The sequence below is a fragment of the Plecotus auritus genome (genome assembly GCF_963455305.1).
Source record: "Plecotus auritus genome assembly, chromosome: 5".
Classification (NCBI taxonomy): domain Eukaryota; kingdom Metazoa; phylum Chordata; class Mammalia; order Chiroptera; family Vespertilionidae; genus Plecotus; species Plecotus auritus.
The window spans coordinates 106,731,900-106,757,764 of NC_137776.1; the positions used below are offsets into that span (position 1 = coordinate 106,731,900).

General features: G+C 50.0%; 1 protein-coding gene across 4 annotated transcripts in view; it reads left to right on the top strand.

Annotated features, from left to right (window-relative positions):
• Window positions 1-25,865, top strand: part of SHC3 (SHC adaptor protein 3) — a 155,728-nt gene that overhangs the window by 69,724 nt on the left and 60,139 nt on the right. For all 4 annotated transcript variants that reach the window (XM_080670537.1, XM_080670536.1, XM_080670538.1 and 1 more), the window contains exon 3: window positions 25,556-25,619. In XM_080670537.1, the coding sequence (XP_080526663.1) occupies window positions 25,556-25,619 (64 nt within the window). The remainder of the gene's footprint in view (window positions 1-25,555; window positions 25,620-25,865) is intronic.

The window sequence follows — 25,865 nt, forward strand, 5'->3', positions numbered from 1 at the left end:
CCCAAGCAAGAAAAACCCAAATAGGCCCATGCCCAGACACACCATAATTAAAATGCCAAAAATTAAAGACAAAGAGAATCTTAAAGACAGCAAGAGAAAAGCAATATCTTATCTACAAAGGAGCTCCCATAAGCCTGTCAGCCAATTTCTTATCAGAAACTCTACAGGCCAGAAGGGAATGGCATGAAGTACTCAAGGTAATGAAAAGCAAGGATCTAAAACCAAGATTACTAAATCTAACAAGGCTATCATTCAAAATCAGCCATGGGCAAACTACGGCCCGCGGGCCGGATCCGGCCCATTCGGCTGTTCTATCTGGCCCACGGAGCCGAAAGAGCGGAGGGTTCTCTTGCTCTCCCCTCCGCTCCTTTACTTTGAATTTATATTAGTTCACACAAACACTCTGTCCATGCTTTTGTTCCGGCCCTCCGGTCCAGTTTAAGAACCCATTGTGGCCCTCGAGTCAAAAAGTTTGCCCACCCCTGTTCAAAATAGATGGTGAAATAAAGAGCTTCCCAGACAAAAAAGGCTAAAGGAGTTTATCACCACCAAACCAGCACTGCAAGAAATGCTAAAGGGACTGCTGTAATGAGAAGTAGAGAGTGAAATATAGGCATACAGAATTAAAATGACACTAAATAAATACCTATCAATAATAACCTTAAATGTAAATAGATTAAATGCTCCAATCAAAAGACATAGGGTAGCTGTATGGATAAAAATAATAACCCAATTATATGCTACTTACAAGAGTCTCACCTCAGAACAAAAGAATCACACAGGATGAGAGTGAAGAGATGGGAAAAAATTTTTCATGTAAATGGAAACGGAAAAAAGCTGGTGTGGCAATAGTCATATCTGACAAAATAGACTTCAAAATGAAGGCCATCAAAAGAGACAACAAAGCTCACTACATAATAATAAAGGGATCGATCCAACAAGAGGAGATAACCCTGGTAAAAATATATGTACCCAATATAGGAGCACCTAAGTATATAAAAAGTTATAGAGAACTTTAAGGGAGAGATTGACAACAATACAGTCATAGCAGGGGGTTTTAACCCACCATTGATTTCACTGGATAGATCATCCAGACAAAAAATTAACAAGGACACAATGACTCCAAAAGACACACTAGATCAGATGGATTTAGTTGACATTTATAGAACATTTTACCCCAAAGCTGCAGAACATACATTCTTCTCAGTGCACATGGGTCATTCTCAAAGATAAACCACATGTTAGGACACAAAACAAGTCTCTACAAGGTCAAGAAGACTGAAATCATATCAAGCATCTTCTCATATCACAGTGGAATGAAATTAGAAATCAACTACAGTAAAAACACCCCAAAGCATTCAAATGCAGGGAGGCTAAATTGCATGTTCTTAAACAATGAATGGGTTACCAATGAGATCAAGAAAGAAAGAAAAAGCTTACTAGAAACAAATGAAAATGAACACACAACAACCCCAAATCTCTGAGACACAGCAAAAGCAGTCCTGAGAGGGAAGTTCATAGCACTACAGGCCTACCTCAGAAAAAAAAAAAAAAAAAAACACCCCACAAACAAACAAAAAAATTAATAAACTATTTAACCCTACAACTTAAGGAATTAGAAAGAGAACAACCAGAAAAGCCCAGAGTAAGTAGAAGGGAGGAAATAATAAAGATTACAGCAGAAATAAATGACATTGAGACTAAAAAAAAATACAAAAAAAATCAATGAAATCAAGAGCTGGTTCTTTGAAAAGATAAACAAGATTGATGAACTGTTGGCCAGACTCATCAAGAAACAAAGAGAGAGGACCCAAATTAAAAAAATCAGAAACAAAAGGGGAGAAGTAACCACTGACACTATAGAAATACAAAAGATTGTAAGAAAATACTATGAACAACTATATGCCAACAAGCTGGACAATGTCTATAAAATGGACAAATTCCTAGAAAAATACAATCTCCCAAAACTGAATCAGGAAGAATTCAAAAACCTGAATAGGCCAATAACAGATGATGAAATCGAAGCAGTAATCAAAAAACTCCCAGCAAACAAAATTCCTGGTACAGATGGCTTCACAGGTGAGTTTTACCAAACATTCAAGGAAGAGCTAACACTTATATCGCTCAAACTATTCCAAAAAATCCAAGAGGAGGGAACACTTCCAAGCTCTTTTTATGAGGCCAGCATTATCCTAATTCCAAAACCAGATAAAGACATTACAAAAAAGAAATTACAGGCCACTATCCCTGATGAACATAGATGCTAATATCCTCAACAAAAAGTTAATAAGTCAGATCCAGCAATATAATAAAAAGATCATACACCACAACCAAGTGGGATTTATTCCAGGGATGCAAGGCTGGTATATTTGCAAATCAATATATGTGGTATATCATATAAACAAATTGAAAGACAAAAAATCACATGATCATATCAATAGATACAGAAAAAGCATTTGATAACATCCAACACCCATTTTTTTTATGAAAACTCTCAGCAAAGTGGGAATATAGGGAGCATATTTCAACATGGTATAGGCCATATATGACAAACCTATAGTGAACATCATCATCAGTGGGCAAAAACTAAAACCATTTGCCCTAAGAACAGGAACAAGACAGGGATGCCTGCTTTCACCACTCTTATTCAATATGGAAAATAGTATAAGATTTCCTCAAAAAAATGAAATATGGAACTGCCATTTGACCCAGTGATCCCACTTCTAGGAATATATCCTAAGAAATCCGAAACACCAACCAGAAAGAATGTGTGGACCCCTGTGTTCATAGCAGCACAATTTACAATAGATAAAAACTGTCTGATCTCCTCTCCACAGAGATCAGACAAGAAGAAGAAATGAAAGGCATCCAAATTGGAAAGGAGGAAGTAAAACTCTCATTATTCACAAATGACATGATATTGTACATAGAAAACCCTAAAACTCCACCCAAAACTACTAGAGTTAATAAATGAATTTGGCAATGTAGCAGGATACAAAATTAACACCCAGAAATTGATGACTTTTTTTATACATCAATAATGAATTCTCAGAAAGAGAAACTAAGAAAATCCCATTTACTATTGCAACAAAAAAAATTAAGATACTTAGGAATAAACTTGACCAAGGAGGTAAAAGACTTGTACTTGGAAAACCACAGGATGTTGAAAAATGAGATAGAGGAATATATAAATAAGTGAAAGACTATACCGTGTTCATGGATTGTTAGAATTAACATCCTTAAAATGTCCATACTACCCAAATCAATCTACAGATTCAATGCAATCCCTATTAAAATATCAACAAGTTGCCCTAACTGGTTTGGCTCAGTGGATAGAGCGTTGGCCTATGGACTCAAGGGTCCCAGGTTCGATTCCGGTCAAGGGCATGTACCTTGGTTGCGGGCACATCCCCAGTAGGGGGTGTGCAGGAGGCAGCTGATTGATGTTTCTCTCTCATTGATGTTTCTAACTCTCTCCCTCTCCCTTCCTCTCTGTAAAAAAAATTAATAAAATATATTAAAAAAAACCCAAAAAATATATCAACAAGCATATTTCACAGAGCTAGAACAAATTACTCAAAAATTTATATGGAACCACAAAAGACCCCAAATAGCCATAGAAATCTTGAGAAAGAAGAACAGTTGGAGGAATCATAATACCAGACGTCAAGTTATACTCCAAAGCCACTGTACTCAAAACAGCTTGGTACTGGCACAAGAACAGGCATATAGATCAATGAAATAGAACAAAGACCCTAGAAATTGACCCAAGCCATTACACTCAATTAATATTTGACAAAGGAGGCTAGAACATACAATGAGTCAAGAGAGTCTCTTTGAAACAAATCCTTTAAATGGTGTTGGGAAAATTGGACAAGTACACAAAAAATGAAACTAGATCAACATACCATATACAAGAATAAACTCAAAATTGATAAAAGACTTAAATGTAAGTTGGGAAACCATAAAAATCTTAGAATGTCAGACATGTCTTGTAGCAATATGTTTATAGATTCATCTAGGGCAGTGGTCGGCAAACTGCTGCTCGCTAGCCATATGCGGCTCTTTGGCCCCTTGAGTGTGGCTCTTCCACAAAATACCATGTGCGGGTGCGCACGTACAGTGCGATTGAAACTTCGTGGCCCATGCGCAGAAGTCGGTTTTCGGCTCTCAAAAGAAATTTCAATCGTACTGTTGATATTTGGCTCTGTTGACTAATGAGTTTGCTAACCTTGACCTAGGGCAAAGGAAACTAAGGAGAAATAAACAAATGAGACTACATCAAAATAAAAAAGCTTCTGCACAGCAAAACAAAACAAAAACCCATAAAAAAACAAAAAGGGAGCCCACTGCATGGGAGAACATATTTGGCAATGATACGTGTGATAAAGGGTTAATATCCAAAATATATAAGGAACTCATATAACTTAACAAAAGGAAGACTGTGCCGGGCCAGCTCAGCCAAGGGTTCGGTGAGCCTGAGGGGGGCGGTGAAGGATTAAAGAAAAGACAGACAAAGAATAAGCTGGGTCTAAGTGGATCTCCTGTGCCTGGCTGAGGCCGCAGAGAGAGATCCAGAGGGCAAACTGAGCCTTTATTTTATAGCCAGAGGTGGTGGTCACCGTAGTTACAATGTTCTTGTGAGTTTCACTTGTTTTGGCAGCACTTGCTGCACCTCCCACAGCCCATTAGCTACCCAGATAGGATCTAGGGGGCCTCATAAGGTCAAGCTTAATTATGCTAAGAGGGCTGTGCCCTCTAAGCTGGGACTTGTTTGCCGCTTTGCCAACAGGTCAGTCCGAGGCTTAACTCTATAGCTGCTCCCTACAGAAGACAATCCAATTAAAAATAGGCAAAGGACCTAAATAGATACTTCTCCAAAGTGGACATTCAGAAGGCCAAGAGACAGATGAAAAAATGCTCCAAGTCATTGGTCATCAGAGAGATGCAAATTACAATGACAGTGAGCCTAGAGTGTCTAGATGCAGGAGGTGTTGAGCCAAGTTGTCTGGTAAACTTGGGTTTGTGTTTCCTGGAGAGCTCTCCGTGAGGCATCTCAGGCCCATGAGGGTGACAGGCAGCCCTTGGATAAGTCCTGCATGGAGCTTGTGGCCTGGCACACAGTAGGTGCTCAATCAACGTTTGTTGAAATCTTAAATTTTCAAGAATCCAGAAAATGATTAAAAATGAAGCATCAGAAAAAGCAAATTGCTAATAGTAACAGCCTGGAAGTGATAATTCAGGAGACAAACTCCACGTGGAGAAGTGATATTAAATAACTTGCCCTTCTTTCCACCTGAGGGCCTTTTCTAAGGAAACTGGTGCAGCTGCACCTGCTGAGCAACATGGAAGCCACTCATTTTAGAAGACTCGGCATCCTCTGTGTGAGTATCCCATTTGAATATAATGACCTTTCTCTTCACATTTTTATTTACTACGTACAGCCTGGAAAAAGAAACATGCGTTGGATAAATTCAGGATTAGCAGCTTGTAAGCCCTTTGAAACAGCCTTTAAGCACTGGGAAGTAAATCCAATCAGCCTTTCTGGGCGTCCCTGTGATTTGGTTCCATGCGCTTTACTACCTGAAATACCAGATAAGAGCGAGGCATATCAACTGAGCAGTGCGTCAGGCCCTGCCTCCTCCTCCAGGCAATGTGGTCTGTGGCTAGTGTTTTTTTAGCAGAATGAACCCGTCTTCCCGTGTTGCCTGCTGGTCCCCAGGGCCTGCTGGGGTCCTTTCTCTGCGGCATCCCCTCAGGACCCAGGGTCCCTGCAGCGCCCCCTCTGGTGAGCCCTAGCCTCACCTGTGCCACTGAGCCAGGCGCATCTGGACCCTCCTGTGAGGCCCTGCTCACTCCTGTCTGCTCTCTTCTGTTTCAGCAAGCAATCACTTCCTCAGGTCCGAATCTAGCAGGACCAGCCTTGCAGAGGTGGCTGCCAGACCCCTTGTCCCACCTCTGTTCTCCCCCAGGAAGGCAGCAGGCAGGTGGCTCCCGGGGGTTTGGTTTTCAGATCCTACCAGGGGCATCTGCAGTGCCAGCAAGGCCCCTGCCTCTGTCCTCACCCACGCTCCTGGACCCCTCGGGATCTGCAGGACGGCCAGGCGCCAGTGGCGGTGGGGTGGGGTGTTGCCACTGCAGCCTGTATGCTGGTGCTCCCTGACTGTGTACTGGGGAGCGGGCAGGCACTTCAGCAATTTCAAACTGAGCCCACTTTCTCTAGACACCTTTCCTGGTATAAGTGGCGCATCCACAGGCTGCTCCTGGGGAACACGTACAACTATTACTGCTAGTGTCTGGGGACTGCGGGTGGGTCCCTGGATGGGAGGCAAAAATAGTCTCTCGGTCAGGGTTCCTCAGCCTGGCGGTCATTGACACTTGGGGCTGGGTCTTGCTTTGTTGTGGGGGCTGTTCTGTGCATTTTAGGGCCTTTAGTAGTGCCCTAACCTCTACCCACCAGAGGTTCCCTGCAACATGTGACGGCCAAAACTGTCTCCAGACTTTCCCCATGTCCCCTGGGTTAGCACCGCGGCTCTGCACCGATCTACACGCCTGAAAGCAGAATTCCACGTCATTGTAAAGGTCGCATGCCCACTAGAGACATTCTAGAAAACTAAGTACAAAAAAAAAAAAAAAAAAAAAAAAAAAAAGGGATGGGGAAGTTTTCCCTTAATTTTTCACATATTTGCCATCACACTTTATGCAAAGTTTTCGGTCCTCCATTTGTTCTTCAATGTAATATTAAGTAATCAGATTCATACATTAATTTAATGTTGTTATGTGCATATATTATCTCTAGGCCACTCCCCTGCAACCTATTTACTTAATCTTACAGGAAGTGAATGGGGTCTTCCCACATGGCCAGATGAGGCAGAGCATAGACCTCGCTTGGGGTGGATGGGGTAGGGCTTCCAGTGTCCGGAACGGAGGGCATGGGAATCATCTCCTGCCCACTTAGCAGCAGGCAGCATTATTATGTTGGGCTAAATTCTCATTTTCATCTGAATGTGACACTCATCTGTATTCAACATTAGTGTGCGCGGTAGAGCTGAGCGGGTCCTCTGGAACCTGCGTGCACGCGACAGAGCGGAGCGGGTCCTTTGTCTGGAACCTGCATGCACGTGGCAGGGCGGAGCGGGTCCTCTGGAACCTGCGTGCACGCGGCAGAGCGGAGCGGGTCCTCTGGAACCTGCGTGCACGCGGCAGAGCGGAGCGGGTCCTCTGGAACCTGCGTGCACGCGGCAGAGCGGAACGGGTCCTCTGTCTGGAACCTGCGTGCACGCGGCAGAGCGGAGCGGGTCCTCTGTCTGGAACCTGCGTGCACGTGGCAGAGCGGAGCGGGTCCTCTGTCTGGAACCTGCATGCACGCGGCAGAGCGGAGCGGGTCCTCTGGAATGCATGCGCCTAAATATGTTCCTTTTTATTTCTTAGCTGTGGCTTGTTTACCTCTGAGGCGGGCTTCCTGGCATGTGGCTAGACGCCCACAAAGCCTTTTAATAACTGCAGAGCACAGGTTGTGCTGGGGGAGGTCCCATGAGAATCATATTGTCATCTAGGTTTGAAAGGGCCCTGGCTCAATTATTTATAGCCTCAGGCAGGAATTCTGTCATTAAGCATAATAATGCATGGAAAAAATGATTCATTTGACAGGGAATACTGTAGGTTTAATTGTTCTCAGAATAAAGGAAGAGATGAAAGGCCATGTGAGTCGGGCGGTGGTCCGGTGGTTCAGCTGTGGGGAGACACCCGCAGGCTGCTGCGGGGCCTGGCTCCACAGCGTGGGTGTGGGGGTGCAGGCTGCTGCGGGGCCTGGCTGCACAGAGTGGGTGTGGGGGTGCAGGCTGCTGCGGGGCCTGGAAGCACAGTGTGGGTGTGGGGGTGCAGGCTGCTGCGGGGCCTGGAAGCACAGAGTGGGTGTGGGGGTGCAGGCTGCTGTGGGGCCTGGAAGCACAGTGTGGGTGTGGGGGTACAGGCCGCTGCGGGGCCTGGAAGCACAGTGTGGGTGTGGGGGTGCAGGCTGCTGCGGGGCCTGGAAGCACAGTGTGGGTGTGGGGGTGCAGGCTGCTGCGGGGCCTGGAAGCACAGAGTGGGTGTGGGGGTGCAGGCTGCTGCGGGGCCTGGAAGCACAGTGTGGGTGTGGGGGTGCAGGCTGCTGTGGGGCCTAGAAGCACAGTGTGGGTGTGGGGGTACAGGCTGCTGTGGGGCCTGACTGCAGCGTGGGTGTGGGGGTACAGGCTGCTGTGGGGCCTGACTGCAGCCTGGGTGTGGGGGTACAGGCTGCTGTGGGGCCTGACGGCGCAGCGTGGGTGTGGGGGTACAGGCTGCTGTGGGGCCTGACTGCGCAGCGTGGGTGTGGGGGTGCAGGCTGCTGCAGGGCCTGACTGCTCAGCGTGGGTGTGGGGGTGCAGGCTGCTGCAGGGCCTGACTGCGCAGCGTGGGTGTGGGGGTGCAGGCTGCTGCGGGGCCTGACTGCAGCATGGGTGTGGGGGTGCAGGCTGCTGTGGGGCCTGACTGCGCAGCCTGGGTGTGGGGGTGCAGGCTGCTGCGGGGCCTGGATGCACAATGTGGGTGTGGGGGTACAGGCTGCTGTGGGGCCTGACTGCGCAGCGTGGGTGTGGGGGTACAGGCTGCTGCGGGGCCTGGATGCACAGTGTGGGTGTGGGGGTGCAGGTTGCTGGGGGGCCTGGATGCACAGCGAGGGTGTGGGGGTGCAGGTTGCTGGGGGGCCTGGATGCACAGCGAGGGTGTGGGGGTGCAGGCTGCTGCGGGGCCTGGATGCACAGTGTGGGTGTGGGGTTGCAGGTTGCTGGGGGGCCTGGATGCACAGCGAGGGTGTGGGGGTGCAGGCTGCTGCAGGGCCTGGATGCACAATGTGGGTGTGGGGGTGCAGGCTTCTGTGGGGCCTGACTGGGCAGCTTGGGTGTGGGGGTGCAGGCTGCTGTGGGGCCTGGATGCACAATGTGGGTGTGGGGGTGCAGGTTGCTGGGGGGCCTGGATGCACAGCGAGGGTGCGGGGGGTGCAGGTTGCTGCGGGGCCTGGATGCACAGCGAGGGTGTGGGGCGCAGGCAGCGATGGATGGTTTTTCTTAAATTATGATTTGGCTTCTACTTCTTTGCTACTTTTTTATTGTGGTAAAATATACATAACATAACATTTACTGTTTTAGCTATTTTTAAGTATACAGTTCAGTGGTAGTACCTTGTCATGCAGCCAGTGCCATCCTCTGTCCCCAGAATTGTTTATCTTCCCAACTGAAACTCTGTCTCCTTAAACACGGACTCCTTCCCCCACCTCCTGGTGCCAGTCCCCGCTCTGCCGCCTGTGAATTGGGTTGCTCCGTGTAAGAGGAATTAGACATGTTGGACTTTTGTGACTGGATTATGTCATTTAGCCGGTGTCCTCCAGGCGCACCCTGGGCCTGCCAGGATCCCCCGTTCCTCAGGCTGCCATGTTCTGTGTGCGCAGCTGCATTTCATTTGTCCAGCTGGGCTAGGACACCGGTGGTTCCACCTTCTCTTTTCCAGATCCTGGGGCATTGCTGGGTCAGAGGGTGGTTCTCGCTTTCCTTTTCCAGCGACCGCGCACCGTTTCCCATGCATCTGCACATTGTACATTCCCGCCAGCAGTGCGCAGGGCTTCTAGTTTTCCCCGGCCTGGCCTAGACCGCCTTTAAAAATATCCTGGCCACCCTCTAACAGCCCTGGGCCTGAGCGAGATGGTTGCAGCTTAACAGGAAGGACCACTTGCACTTGAATTGTGCTTTGCTTTTTTATCCCAAAGTCCCTTTGAATGTGAGTTCACACATGACTTCCTTGGCGGGGAGAGGGGGAGTGTTCCCCTGTGGCTCTAATGCTGGGTTCCAGTCTGAGCTTGTCTTTCTCTCAGTACACAGGACTGTATGCTGCAAACTGGACCCACTCCCCACCCCCACCTCCGAGCTCCGTGGCCTCCGACAGGCTCCTGAACCTCTGTTTGAACACTAAAATGGAATCATGATTCCTACCCTAGAAAAGATGAACTCCCGCAAAGTCTTGGAACAGGGCCAGGAACTCAGCAAGCACTCCGTAAACATTAGCTGTGGCTCTTACTACCTTCACAGTCTCCCTGCCTCGGTCTTCCTGCCTCGGCAGTGACACGCCAGCTCACCAGGCAGAGCCATCGTCTTCAAATGATGTGCGCTCTCCTGGGAAATGCCTCATGGGGCAGGCCTTCCTCCCATCCCAACTCAGTCCTTCCCAGGGCTCCACCGCAGGGCTCACTCTCACCTCAGACCCCTAAAAATTTGCCCAGCAACCTTCCCCCACTAGTCTCTCCTTAAACACACCACATTCTTGTCCCCAGGTCATGCTCATCAGCTTTTGTCCAGCTTCAGAAGTCACAATGGCTCGTAATGACATACAGATTCCACCTGCCTCCTGCTGGCTGGCTTTCGGGCTTAGCTGTTCCTTTTGTTTTTGTGTTTTCAGGTGAGTTTGTTGAGGTATGACACCCCTGGGGAGCGACAGGTCTCCAGCGCGTAGCTCGCTGGGATCACAGACATGCACAAATGCCCCAGGTTGCCCACTGTGCCCTCCCAAGCCAGCAGCCACCTTACAGGCCTCACAGCGGAGGGCAGGACGCACCCTGTGTCTCCCCTGTTTCTCTCCCTCAGCATCGTGCCTGCGCAGGCCCTCTGCTGCTCCCCGTCCAGGAGCCTGTCCTTTTGCACTGCTGAGTGGCGCCCAGGGTGCAGACACCACAGAGCTCTGCATGGTGTGGTGTGCGGCTCTCTCTCGTGGGCGTGGACGTGGATGGGTCAGAGGGAGGCTCTTTCCTGGTTGATTACAAATATTTTGTGTGTGTAAACTATAAACTTCCCCTAGCTCAGCAAGGTCTCAGTTGCATGCACAGAACCCGTGCATTTTAGGTGTACAGTGTGACGACTGGTGGCAATTGTATGCCGTCATTTAATTGCCACCACAAAGAAGACAGGGAATATTTCTATACGCCTCCCAGCCCCCAAATTCCCTTGTGTCTTTCACAGGACACAGCGGTCCTCAGATCTGTCCCGGGCAACCACGGTCCTTTCTGGCACTATAATTTTGCCTTTTCTAGGATTTCATGTAAACGGACTCCTATGGAATGAGACCTTCATGTCAGCATGTGGTTTGAAGGTCACCATGGCATGTGGGTCTTTGCCAGGAGGGCTGCAAAGTGGCACAAAACTTCGGAAAACAGCTGGACGGCTTTGTAAAATAAAGCTAAATATAAGTTTACCATGTAGTCCAGCAATAAAAACATATGTCCACAGTATGTCAGAGTTCAGAGCAGCATTACTCACATAGACCCAGGAAACAATCCAAGCGTCAACCAGCCAGTGAGCAGAGAAACGAGTTCCGGTGTGTGTCTGCTGGAAATGCCACTCAGCAATAAAACAGGGATGACTTACTGGCGCATGTGACAACTTGGACTAATTTTTGGTTCTATTTTTTCTTTGTAGAAATTTAATTAAAACAACAGATGCTTACTGTGACACGTCAAACAACACAGAAATATAGAAAGAAAAGATAAACCTTCTCCCTGGTTCAATCACAACTATTTGAAGTGAGGTAACAGGTAACCACATCTTTTTTAGCATTTGTATACACACACACACTACACATTACACAATACATGCACACACACCACCCATGCACACACCACTCATACCACACACTATATACCAAACACTCTGCACACCACACACACCACACATACACCACACATGCACCACACACACACCATATACCCAACACCATACACAGCACACACACAGAACTCCCTCTCTTTTTGTTAAACCAGGAATGCCACCACACCCACTCCCTCCCAATGTGACTTCTTTGTGAACAGATCAGTAGATTGGGTCTAGCTTTTTAATTTTTGTAGCTGCAAGTCATTACGGCTATATGATAATTTAGCCACTGTCCCCATTTTCGCTTTGTTTTGCTGGGCTAAGCTGTGCTGCGGGGACGCACGGGCCTCTGTGCTCCCGTGTGGAGCGATTGAGAGGACGGAGGACGTGTGCAGCCCTGGGTGTGGGGTGCACACAGGTGACTCTCTCGAGCCCTGGGTGGGAAGGACTCGCACAGCACGAGCGCGCCTGGGACGTTGGCGGCTCTGCCCAGCGGGCTGCTGCGGGTGGCCTTGGAGCTCGCCCTGTTCGAGTGACTGGCGTCGCTGCCCTTCCTCACAGCCTTGCCGCACTGGGCCTCATGTCATTAATTGTAGCTAATTTTATGGTCAGAACAATGTTGCTGTGGTTTTCCTCTGAGGATTTTGTGCACCGGGATGGTGGCACTTGGTAACACAGGTTTGTGGCTGATGCCATTTCTTTTAATGAGTTACCTGTTTACATCACCTGCCCATTTCTCCATCGGGCTTTCCTTATTTTCTTATCAATCTGTGGGAGTTTTGCATAGCTGATATGTGCTAAAATATTTTACGATACAGTTAAAATTTTTTATTAGAGTACATCTGTCAGTGGTTCCTTTGCGACTTATCTTGAATTTCTCCCTCAGTGTGAGATTAAACTAATGATTTTCTAATATTTTTATTTACTTTACTTTTGGCTTTTGGGTTCTTTTCACGTGAAACAAGAGAGCCACCTTACCCACCATGAGGTCCCTGTGCGCTTGGCCCTTGCGGCCTGTGCAGCCGGCAGGCCTGCTCCTGTGGCCGTTAGCTGCGGCTTCTGGTCTGGGCCGTGCTGCAGTCAGGTGCTCTTTCTTGTTGTTTAAAAAAATTTCTTCACAATTTTTGAACTTGCTTTGTTCTCTAATAACATATTGCTCAGTGCAAAAATATCTCAATAGGATTACAATTATCGAATTAATGCTCTGGGAGAACTGACATTTAATAGTGTTGGGTCTTTATATCTGGCACATGGCAGAGTTTCCATGCATTCGGCTCTTGCTCTTGTCCTTCCATGTCATGTTAGTCTGTCTTCTTGCAGGCCCTGCCACTCGTCACGCTGCATCCAGGTGTTGCCCCGTTTTGGCCTTGATGCACATGGGGCTCCCACCCTAACCGTACCATCTTCCTTCTATGTGCTCGCTGCTGTCAGAGGGAAAAGATCCTTGTTTCTCTCTCCATCACCAAACCCTCATGTTAGTTCCCAGTCTTTTTTTTCCTAATGTCACTTCAACAACGTAATCTCTCCCAGTGTTCAGGGCCCCGCCCATGTGGGGTTGCTCTTGCCTGTTTCTTTGGTTCCTTGTTACGGGTCCTGCTCTGGGTCACCCTTCTGTCCTCAGTAGCTGCCCCTTTCCCCCCAGGTACCTGCTGGTCCTCTCAGGGGGCAGCCCGAGTGGAGTCGCCAAAACTACCAGGGCTCAGGTGTGTTCAGGGGCGATGACTGTTCCCTCTGACCCTGCACCTTGAGGGCCCGAGATCCTGCCTTCCTCTTCTTACTGGATGGAGTCTGGACCCGAGCAGATCTGCCTCAGCTGGCCAGTAATGTGTGGGTACTTGAGTTTGTGCAGGGAAGATTTCACAGCTGGAGTCCAAGTGATTCTGAGAGGACGTTTGCTAAAGCTGGGACAGTGAAACAGGAGGGCTTAAGGCAAAGAAGCGGCAGGAGAGGGGCTAGGCTGGGCTGCTCTGGCTTTTTAGAAATGTTGTAGGAAAGAAGTGAGCCACGCTGGGCTGCATGGACTCACTGGGAAGTGAGGGTCACAGTGATAGCGTGAGCCTGGGTGGGCTGCTTTAGCTCATTGGGAAGTCAGAGAAAAGGGGGGCTTTGGAGACAGGATCAGGGGGTGAGCCTGGGACGAGCTGGCGCTGTCTGCTGTTCCTGTTCCCTTGGTTGCAAGTCTTGTGGAGACGCTTCGAGTTTAGGAGAGAGTAGAGAGACATGTCTAAGAGAGAAAGGCGTGGGCATGCTGAGAAAGTGCCCCGTGGGCGGGTCCTTTGTCTTGAGGCTTTTTATCTTGAGGCCCAGCCGTCAGCGTGTTTATAGGACTGTGTGTGGACTCGATGATGGGCTGGGCAGATTTTGAAGGCAGGCAGGGGTGTTCATCATTCTCGTGAGAGGTGATGGCAGCTCTGGGACTGTGCCCAGCATCACCCAGCAGTGCCAGGCGGCCGGCCCACAGGACGTGCTGCCCCTGATCGTATGGGCTTTGTGATGGGGCCAGATCTCACCCCGCAGCTGGGCGCCCCTCCTTCCGGAGTGACTGTCACCTTGCTCATGGGGGCGATGGCAGAGCCGGCCCCCTTGTCACCATGTGCCTGATGGCTTTGGGCCTGGGAGTCTAATTCTAATTTGACTCCACTAATGTGGTGTGTGATTCTGGGAAGAGTTCAGAAACTTCTCTGAGTTTAATTTCTTTGATCTTAGTTTATTTTTCCCAAACGGGTAGGAATGGCAACTACAACTCAGGGATGGGATGCTGGCGCAGGGAGAGGAGGGTCCCGGGTGGAGAAGACTCACAGTGGGGGTCAGCTGTGCCTCACTGTGTGTGTGTGTGTGTGTGTGTGTGTGTGTGTGTGTGTGAGAGAGAGAGAGAGAGAGAGAGAGAGAGAGAGAGAGAGGGAGGGGCAGATCTCCTCCTACAGCGCAGAGTCTGTTTTCAAGAGCCCAGAGACCTCCCCAGGCCCCTCTGGCGCTGCCCTTAACTCCAGGGCTACCTTTCCTCACAGCACCCGCCCGAGCGAGCTCTTGGCAGGCGCCTCATTGACTTCCAATGCTTCCCTCGCTCCCTCTTGCCCTTTCTCCTCCCCAAACTCAGTCGGAGCGACTCTGTTTTCACATCCCACAGAAACCCATACACAGGGGCAGTGAGTCAGGCGTGAGGGCTGAGAAGGGCCTCTTGCAAGTGCTGCAGACAGAGCAGCTCAGTAACTGGGGGGATGGGGGTGAGGGAGGGGGGAGGAGGGGAGGGGAGGGGAACACTCTGTCCTGGCTCAGTAAGCACCGCCCACGGCCCCCAGGAAGGCTCGGAAGCAGCATGGCCCCCAGCGGGAATCACCCTTTCTCTCTTGCAGATGTGCGCACAAAGGGCACTTGATGCAGGACCTGCGCCACCGCCTCCGCCTCCACTTCTGCTCTGCCCGCCTCAGGCTGCTGTCCCGCGTCGGACTGTCCAGCCTGCGCCCACCATGGCCCATCCTCCGGGGCGCTGCCTGCTCTGCTCCCTCCTCGAGGGGCGACTTCTGTTTATTCCAGAGCCTGTCAGCTCTTTGCCTGATAGTAAACATATTTTTGAAGAAACAACCCCTGTGTCCATGGAGCATTTATTTCTAGGAGTGTGCACTTTGGGTCCTGTATTCGATGCTGCTTGTCTTACAGGGTTAGTGTATATAATAATCTGCAATGTCTTATTGCCAATGACATGGTGACAGGGAGGACATTTCTGGACCAGTCAAGTGGACCCCGGGCTCTCCCATCCCTCCTCTGACTGCTGGGCTCCTGGGCACCTCCTGGTGACCCCCAGCGCCCCGGCAGCTGCCCTGAACGGGGAGCTCCTGAGGTGCCCCCAGAACCTGGGCTCCATACAGTTTCCCCAGGGCACCCGGCGTGTTTTGGCCTGAGTTTTGCACTAAGTCAGGGCGAGTGCGGGAGCAACTCCTGCCGCAGGCGCTCTTCTTCCTCGGCATCTGCTGGGCACACTGACAGCCCTTCCTGTGCTCGCCTCCCTCCAGTCCTCCTTGACTGGAAACAGGACAGTTAGCTTTAACTCTGGCTTCACCTCTGACTCGCTGAGGTCTGTGCTAGCAGCGAGCATGCCTGGAACCAAGTGTCCGTGTGCGTGGCCGGGTGCCTGGCAGGAACCTGATGGCTGTGAGGGGCCAAGGTCATCCTGGCAGCCTCTTAGCAGTCTCTTGCACATAAGAATACAAAAAAGCTGTTAATACAAATCCAAAAGTGGGCTTCTCAACGGCTTATGTTCACACATGAATCTGCTTATTTTCCTATAATTTTCTAGAGACCATATGTTTCTTGGGACCATATGTCTGTAAATGAATGAGATGATGGTCAATGTGAACATGTATCGTGTCTAGAGCCAGAATTAGCTTCCAAGACTTCACATTCTTTCTCCTCCTGCCTCTCTCTCTCTCTCTCTCTCTCTCTCTCTCTCTCTCTCTTTATATGTGCACACATGTAAATGTAGAGAGAGTCTCTCATATCCATATGCATGTAATTGTATGTAATCTATCCAGTTCATATGCTTCCATTAATTAAGGCCCTTTTTTCAGTTCTGAGGGCAGATGTGTGCTTGTGGCTTTGAATACTGAGGATGAAAACATGGATGGTGATCTTGTGTTTCCCGTGCCAAGCACTATGAATGCTGGGAGCTCTGTGGAGTCAAGAGGATCTCGTTTCAGTTTCTCACAGAGACCCCATAACACAGGTGTGCTTGTGAACCCACAGGCTGGGCTCAGCATGGATAGGGAATCTCTTTTCCAGTTTCGTATTGTTTTTTCTTTTAGTGAACTTATATGATACTATATAATAATCAATCAGTATTCATTGACACCATATCCGTGTGTCTGGGGGCATCTTGCGGACACTGAGACTGCGTGTGATGGTGGACTGGGTGACTGTGACACTGAGGCTGCGTGTGACGGTGGACTGGGTGACTGTGACACTGAGGCTGCGTGTGACGGTGGACTGGGTGACTGTGACCCTGAGGCTGCGTGTGACGGTGGACTGGGTGACTGTGACCCTGAGGCTGCGTGTGACGGTGGACTGGGTGACTGTGACCCTGAGGCTGCGTGTGACGGTGGACTGGGTGACTGTGACAGTGAGACTGCGTGTGACGGTGGACTGGGTGACTGTGACCCTGAGGCTGCGTGTGACGGTGGACTGGGTGACTGTGACCCTGAGGCTGCATGTGACGGTGGACTGGGTGACTGTGACAGTGAGACTGTGTGTAACGGTGGACTGGGTGACTGTGACCCTGAGGCTGCGTGTGACGGTGGACTGGGTGACTGTGACCCTGAGGCTTTGTGTGACGGTGGACTGGGTGACTGTGACAGTGAGACTGCGTGTGACGGTGGACTGGGTGACTGTGACACTGAGACTGCGTGTGACGGTGGACTGGGTGACTGTGACAGTGAGATTGCGTGTGACGGTGGACTGGGTGACTGTGACAGTGAGACTACGTGTGACGGTGGACTGGGTGACTGTGACAGTGAGACTGTGTGTAACGGTGGACTGGGTGACTGTGACCCTGTGGCTGCGTGTGACGGTGGACTGGGTGACTGTGACCCTGAGGCTGCGTGTGACGGTGGACTGGGTGACTGTGACCCTGAGGCTGCGTGTGACGGTGGACTGGGTGACTGTGACCCTGAGGCTGCGTGTGACGGTGGACTGGGTGACTGTGACCCTGAGGCTGCGTGTGACGGTGGACTGGGTGACTGTGACAGTGAGACTGCGTGTGACGGTGGACTGGGTGACTGTGACCCTGAGGCTGCATGTGACGGTGGACTGGGTGACTGTGACCCTGAGGCTGCGTGTGACGGTGGACTGGGTGACTGTGACAGTGAGACTGCGTGTGACGGTGGACTGGGTGACTGTGACCCTGAGACTGCGTGTGATGGTGGACTGGGTGACTGTGACACTGAGGCTGTGTGTGACGGTGGACTGGGTGACTGTGACACTGAGACTGTGTGTGACAGTGGCTGTGATACTGAGACTGTGTGTGACGGTGGCCTGAATGACTATGACACTGAGACTGTGTGTGATGGTGACTGTGACACTGAGACTGCATGTGACGGTGGACTGGGTGACTGTGACACTGAGACTGCATGTGACGGTGGCCTGGGTGACTGTGACAGTGAGACTGCATGTGACGGTGGACTGGGTGACTGTGACAGTGAGACTGCATGTGACGGTGGCCTGGGTGACTGTGACAGTGAGACTGCATGTGACGGTGGCCTGGGTGACTGTGACACTGAGACTGCATGTGACGGTGGACTGGGTGACTGTGACACTGAGACTGCATGTGACGGTGGCCTGGGTGACTGTGACACTGAGACTGCATGTGATGGTGGCCTGGGTGACTGTGACACTGAGACTGCATGTGACGGTGGCCTGGGTGACTGTGACACTGAGACTGCATGTGACGGTGGACTGGGTGACTGTGACAGTGAGACTGCATGTGACGGTGGACTGGGTGACTGTGACACTGAGACTGCATGTGATGGTGCCTGGGTGACTGTGACACTGAGGCTGTGTGTAACGGTGGACTGGGTGACTGTGACACTGAGGCTGTGTGTGACGGTGGACTGGGTGACTGTGACACTGAGGCTGTGTGTGACGGTGGACTGGGTGACTGTGACACTGAGGCTGTGTGTAACGGTGGCCTGGGTGACTGTGACACTGAGACTGCATGTGATGGTGCCTGGGTGACTGTGACACTGAGACTGTGTGTAACGGTGGACTGGGTGACTGTGACACTGAGACTGTGTGTAACGGTGGACTGGGTGACTGTGACACTGAGACTGTGTGTAACGGTGGACTGGGTGACTGTGACACTGAGACTGTGTGTAACGGTGGACTGGGTGACTGTGACACTGAGACTGTGTGTAACGGTGGACTGGGTGACTGTGACACTGAGACTGTGTGTAACGGTGGACTGGGTGACTGTGACACTGAGGCTGTGTGTGACGGTGGCCTGGGTGACCACGAAGTGACTGCTTGGGAAGCTGCTCTGGCAACTCACTGATTCCTCAAGTGACACAGATTTCAAAGTTCATGGCTCCGTTTATGCGTGGGGCACAGCTGTTGTTAGAAGATTTAAGCAGTTCCAACCCATGTTGGTATATTACTTTTCTGAAATCAAGTTTAAACTATTTCAATATCTGAAATTAATGTTGAAGTCTGTTTTGCCAAATGGTTGGTTGTACCTGAAGGCTTCAGATCGCGGGTCCGGAGAGTGTGCCTGCTTGCCGTGGAGGACATTGGGAAGAAGCTGCTCGCTAGTGTCCCTCTGGACATGCTGGGACCCCAGGTGCCCTCTTGCCTGATGGGCAGCTTCTGCCTCTGCCTGCGGGGGTCAGACAGGGCCCGCCAGTGTCTCGTGCTTCAGGATGGAGATAAGGACCCGCTCTCCTGTGTCCTTGGGAAGGGAGGGAGGCTGTCCCTGTGACGAGACCGAGCATCTCTGATGCCCCTCGGTAGGCCTTAGGTCTCCAAATTGGCCTTTTTTGTGGTCCCTTACATCACGGAGTCTGGGCTCATCTTCCTTCCCCTGTATCTCAGCCTCACTGTGTCCAGCGCACAGCTGCTGAAGTAATGTCCAATTCCATCATATCAGCCCTGCTTACAAGGCCTCTGTGCGATGCCCTCCTCAGCACATCCCTGAATGCTTTTTGGACCGAGGCCTGCATTTCTAACTCCTCCACCTGTTTTTTAGGTCTCTGCAAATCTGGCCCCAGTTTGCCAGATCCTGGCACACCCAGTGTCCCCGAGGCCACTCCTCGCACTCCACCGCCGTGTCACGCACCTGTCAGGTCCCAGTTCCACTTGGCATTTTCTCATGAGATCTTCTTCCACCACCCCTGGGTCTTCAGCTCCTTTTGCACTGACTGGGCTTCCTGCTCTCTGGATTCTTGCAGCACAGAATTGCACTCTAGTAATGAGCAGTAATGAGGCTTTCTGCCCATGGCCACCTCTGCACATTCCACGTGCTGCCGGACTCCTCTGCTGCCCTGCAGATTTCTGAAGAACAGACTGTCCTGTCTCCTTCACAGTGGCCAGGGCTGTGATGGATTTGGGGTGGGGATGGCACGGGAGGGTTAAGGACAGCTCCAGGGTGTGGGCCAGGGGAGACCCGTGGACCTTGGTCCTGTTTTCTGCCATGGGAAGATGGGGAGGAATGTTTTTGGTGGGGACAGTCCAGGCTGGTTTGAAAATAGTCTGAGAGGACTATCAGACAATGAAGTGGGGGTGTCAATGGGGTGTGGTCATTGTCTGTAAAATCCTGGTATTCTGGGGGATAAAGACAAGTGGGTATTTGGAGGTCAGACACCTCCCTTGGGCTGGAAGGGGATGGAGGTCACTGCAGACTAAAATGGGACTAAGGTCCCATGGGGCCTGGCTCCACAGCCCTGAGTGCTATCAGGGTGCCCCAGGGCTGGGAGGCACTCAGACAGAGTGGGGTGCTCAGGAGATCACTCACACTTTGGCATGTCACCCAGGGCCTGGGGCCCAGGGGACCGGTGCACTCACACCAGTGAAGTCTGAAGCAGAAGTGGGTGCGTTTGTGGAGAAATTGCCTCCTGCCCACAGCCAGGCAAAGATGCTAGGGGCAGGGGAGGCCTGTGTGGGCCAGGAGTCCATTGGACCCCAGGAGGGCTTTCTGCTGGAGATTGGGGCTGTGTCAGCAGCTACAGGCTGGGGCTATCCCACAGGTGGGCACTGGGAGAGAGAAGATGTGTAGCATAGGCCCCCAAATCTTTCCAGGGGGCAGGGTCTTCAAAGAAGCAAGGAGAATGCCTGGGAGAGAAGTCGCTGCCAACCTCAGCCCTGGCCCAGAGGGCCAGCTCCAGGCTGGCGGTGTCCTGCCTGTGCCCTGACTTCTTCCTGGGCACCCCACCCCCACCCCAGGCAAAGTGTCAGCAGCTGTGGCCAGACGGTGGGAGGCCCTTCCTTCTTGGGCCACCTGCAGGTTCCCGCCCAGCTGCTCTGAAGGAGGGATGGGGCATCTACACTGAAAACTGGAAAACGAAGAAGGTTGTCAGTGGTTGAGGACGTTTCCTTGTCTGAAAGTGAATGAACTGGTAAGCTGGGACTCTCCACAGTTTAGAGGCCGAGCCACAGAGAAGGCCAGGCACTGGCCGACAGCGGCCGGAGGGCAGAGGACGGCAGAGGAGCCTGGGGCCAGGAAGCCATGACGGGAGCGGGGACAGGGGACAGAGATTGCCCATTTATTTGGTGCCATGGAGGCTGTTGGTGAGTTTGCAGGGGCAGCTGGTGGGAATTAGAGCTGGTGTGGAGGGGAGCAGAGAGGGCGGAGGGCATCATCAACATCACGGAGTTGGTGGTCCATTTTATGGAGGTGCTGTCATTTCTAGAAATGGCCTGTGATATGATAGACACTGGTCGCTCCCCGTCAGGTCAGTCAGCTGGACACTTGCTGCAGTCAGTGGAGGTGCGCATGCGTCGCAGGCCCATTTGCGGGTGCACTTAGAGGGTGCGCAGGAGGCAGAGCTGCGAGGCCGCTGTGCATTTTCCATTTTGCTCAGATTTGACCAATCTGCCCCCATGGAGACTGTGCCGAATTACCTCCTCACCAGTGCAAGTCCTGAATACTTGGCTGTGAAACAGGAATTTAGTGTAAAGCTTTGTTTTTCACTTGATGATTAAAAAAGAGTCCTCCTAGTTTTCATTTAGTACTTTTACAGTTTCATTATAAAGAAGTTAAATTTGTGATCTAGGTATAATTTATTTCGCATAGAAGGCACAAGATGGGAACGCCATTTATTTTCCTTTGATAGCTGCCCAGTCACTCAAAGTGTCCCTCCCTGGGTAACTCTTCCCCCTCCGACAGGCGTCACCACATTTATTACTGTAGGGGAGGAAAAACATTTTTGCTTTGCCCGTCCTAGGTGTTCTGGCTTAGGCTCTGCAAATCAGACAAAAGGCAGATGAGCAAGAGAAAGACAAATGATTGATTAATGCATAATGCGTGTCGTACACATGCAGGCAGGAAAGGCTCAGTGATGAGCAGCTACAAAAGTGTTTAGAACGTAGGCTTCTATACCATCTTAACCAAAGAGCAGTCAATCCGTACCGAAGGGACAGGATGGAGGAAGGGAGTTTGGGAGCCGGGGCAGCAGCTGTGGGAAGGTAAGCCTGTGCCATGCAGGAACTAATGGAAGCTGAGGGTCTAATAGGTTTCTCAGGCAGATCCCTCTGCTGGTCTCAGGGCTGCTCAGGGCTGGAGTTGTCTCCAGTGATTAACTCTCTGTCCTTCCTGGGAGTGAGGGGAGGGCCCGCCTTTACAAATGTTTGTCCTGCTTTTAGGCAAATAGGGGAGGACAGAGGGCTTTTCTTGAGTCTGCTTCTTCTCAGTTGCCTTCAGATTAACATAATTTTTATGCCAAAGAGGCCTATTTGAGGGTGACGGTCTCCAATCCTCTTCACTACGTGTATCATCTCTCTTTGTTCATCAAGTTGATCACAATTTGCTGTTGTGTGTTTGTTTGCTGCCCATCCCCTACTCAATATAATCCCATGAGTGTAGAAATCACCCAGTGTTCTTTTTTGATAGCTTGAGTCTGAAAAGAGTGTGTGTGTGTGTGTGTGTGTGTGTGTGTGTGTGTAGCTCAGGTTGGTAGGCATGAGATGGATGAGTAGGGAGAAAGATAATGTTACATGGCTTGAAAGGTTCCAGTTCAAAAATACTACATTCCAATGAAAAGGTTATGAAGGTGAATGGTACTGGCTCTCGTGATGAGAATTTTAGCCTGAATAGAGGAAGACGGTGATGTCATGAGAAAGTGGGCTCAGCATTTGGGGTTACTTTCAGACAACTGTGAAGGTGCCAAATATTTCATTTTCCTAGTTACCTTGCTCTGAGCTCATGGTTTGGCTTACTGAAATGGGATTGCACTGAACAGAATGTTAAGAGGCAATCTCTATTATTAAAAACAGGGCAAAACTGCTGCCTGAGAATCACATTGGGATTAAATGGAAGGACACAAAGTTAAATAATTATTGCTAAATGAACAAATTGAAATAGTACCGCTCACCAAAATGCGGAGTACTAAACAGTAAGGAGGGACGATGAGAATTTTGACATTTAAAATTAGACTTTGGAGTTAAGTTACTAATTTCATTCTTCTAAATATTGCAATTACTTTTTAAAAGATATTTTTATTGATTTCAGAGAGGAAGGGAGAGAGAGAAAGAGAGAGAAACCTATCTCTATTGACCTTCCTCAATAGGCATGTGCCCTGACCAGGACTCAAACTATGACCTCCTGGTTCATAGGTCAGTGCTCAACCACTGAGTCACACCAGCTAGGATAACTATTGCAATTATGAATAGTCATGTTACATTTCTATTTCACATAGAAATAGATACCATCAGCCTGATTAAGATGAGAATCACACACACATACTATCATATGAACATTAGCAACAAATTTATGCCAATGAGAAAGGAGGACATTTTTCTGAAAAGCAGCTTGATTTGCAAATCTCTTTGGGGCTTCTGAAGGCTGGCTCTCAAGGGGATCCTTAGGACTTTCTTGAGTCCATGAGCTCTGAGAACTTTCCGGAATTTCTCATGCTTGCACATTTTAAGGACAAAAGATTGGTCTCTGACTCTGCCCTGAAGGGCTTGCCTGCCTCTGTGGGGGACTTGTTTCTAGAATCTAGACCATGCTTATTGCTGGCAGTGTCTTCTCCACAATCCTATTCTTAATGCTCATTGTTTCCGCCTCCCTCTCCCAGACACATGAGCAGCTCAGCTCCGCATGGCCTCACTAGATTAGACCTATAGCACAGGTTAGCTGTCATCCGACTGACTTACCCTCTCATCTTCAGGTCTGTGATGGAAAAGGAAATCAATGCCTACGGGGGCATTTAAGAAATGACTTATGGAAGACTTCCTACCATAAAATGTGTTTCCAGCTGCTGGGACCAGCAGAGAATCAGCTGCTTTGTTTAGCTACATATGTCACTTCATGTACCAAGTACAGTGTGGGGATGCATCAAGCTTTTAAAAAAACAAAACAGGTACAATGTAGATGCTGGGGGTCATGTAGTTGTTTAAGAGAGACTGCTTGGCTTTCTCCAATAGAAATGTGCTTCTAGAAAGTACTTAGGACGATCATCTTCATGGAACCACAGCAAGAATATTATAAAATAAATGACTACATATAAACATTCCAGTCATCTATTTCTTTTAAATGAACTTTATGTGAGTCATGGTGATTCATAGTCTGCAGTTTTCATCGTCTCTGAACTTTTAGAATAGCACTTCTTTCTCCGCTCTCTGCAATAAATTTAATGGCAAATGTGAAGCTTATCTTCGTCGTCTCTTACCCAATTTGACAAAGCTGTATTTCTCTTAAACGCAATGTATTGTGATGGCGATTATGTTTCCAGATGAGAGAAATAATTCCAAGAAGTGCTCAGCTGATGAAGCTTGCGGACTGTTTCTGAGGACCCATTGTCTTCTCCATCATTCAGTGCGTCTTGGTCCCCTGTCGTTTACCTTGTCCAGGGTTCTCTTACTATTTTGTCCTTCCCCATGTAGGAGCTGGGAGGCTCACCGGCCTCTTTCTGGCTCCTGACATCAGCAGATCTCCCATCATTATCTCTGAGGCTGAGTCACAACACTGACTGACGCAGCCACATCCTCCTGGCCCGAGCCCCAGCCGCAGCATGTGGGCTATAGCCGCTCCTTCTGGTCTCACTTGTGCACTTCCCCTCTGCTTCTGTGCTCTGCTACCCCATGCAGCCTGGGGGTCAGACCCTCTGCAGCCTGTCCTCCTGCCAGGCCCCTACCCCCAGGACCTAGGACACTCATTGACTCCTCAGGACAGTGCCTGGCACATAGGAGCTGCTCCATAAATGCCTGCTCCATGGAACCGACCTGCACGGAACCTCATTTCTGGCTCATGTGTATAGCCCTGGAGTTCCTCTCCTTCAAACCCCTTCAGATTATATGATATTTACTAACTACAGAGTTGTTGCTAAATAAAAACCTTGGAGGATAAAAGTTTTTCTGAAATAAAGCATTTGCTGAACTGTATTCTAGCCAGAAAAAGGACCAGGTCCTGGAGCAAGCAGCCTGAGCCACCGGCGGCGGGTAGATGAGAAGATGCGCATGTGTGTGCTGGGATTCGTGGCCTTTTATACAATGAGTGCGGAGAGGAAGATGTAACTTATTTGGAAAGAACTTACTTTGTCTCCAGATAAAGGGGGTGGGAAAAGTGAGGTGGGGCCGCTCTGGACAGGCACAGAGTCCTCTGGATTAGATGTGGGCAGGGTGCGTGGAGTCTGGTCATCGGCTATTGTCTCTAGATAAGAGCCGAAATAGTCACCAAGGTTGACCCAAAGTTTCAGCACATTCAGGAATGGGAGGAGCTTTAGCTGGGTTTGGCTTGAGGCTGTTAACTGATTAACATCTTACCTCTTTCTCCTACCCTATGCTGCTGTGATTTAATTCAGGACATCTCCGGGTCTTTCTCTTGTCACGGGGAGGAACATTCTGATGATGGTGTGTCCTTGAATCCCTTCTGACTCATTCGGAGGCTCTTGCTCAGTGGCAGAGCTTGGTTAGCAGTGGGCCCTGTGCCATCCCCACGAATACAACCTCTGGAAAAGTCCATTTCAGGGAACCGCGTCTCTAACATAGAATCTTAACCAAACATAAAAACAAACAGAAACTAAAGCAACAATGCATTGACACGCACATCGCACACATTAGGATGCAAGGCTCGCAGATAGCACGGGAGCCTGAGCTGGCAGGGCTGTCCTCTGCGGGACGCAGGCAGGCCTCCCACACACGCACCTGCAGGGGCTTGGCTGGGCGATCCTGGCTGCCACCTGAATGCTCTCTCCCTGTCCTCACAGGGAAGCCATCAGCCGCGTTTGTGAAGCCGTCCCCGGCGCCAAGGGAGCCTTCAGGAAGAGAAAGGTACTGTCCTTTCAGCGCTGCGTCTGTCTGCCTGCTTCTACGCGCCTCTGTGTCCTCGGCAGCTTCCTTACACACATGGCTCAGGCCTCTCTTCCCATGGCCTGGAGCTCAGCACTTTTTTTTTTTTTTTTTTTGCCCAGGGAGAACCAAAAGGCACCCCTTGTTGAAAGAGGGTACCTTGCAGTGGCTCCTGTCACTTTAAAAACAGAAAGAGCTTAGGTCCCCTCTCTGCCACATGGTTGACTA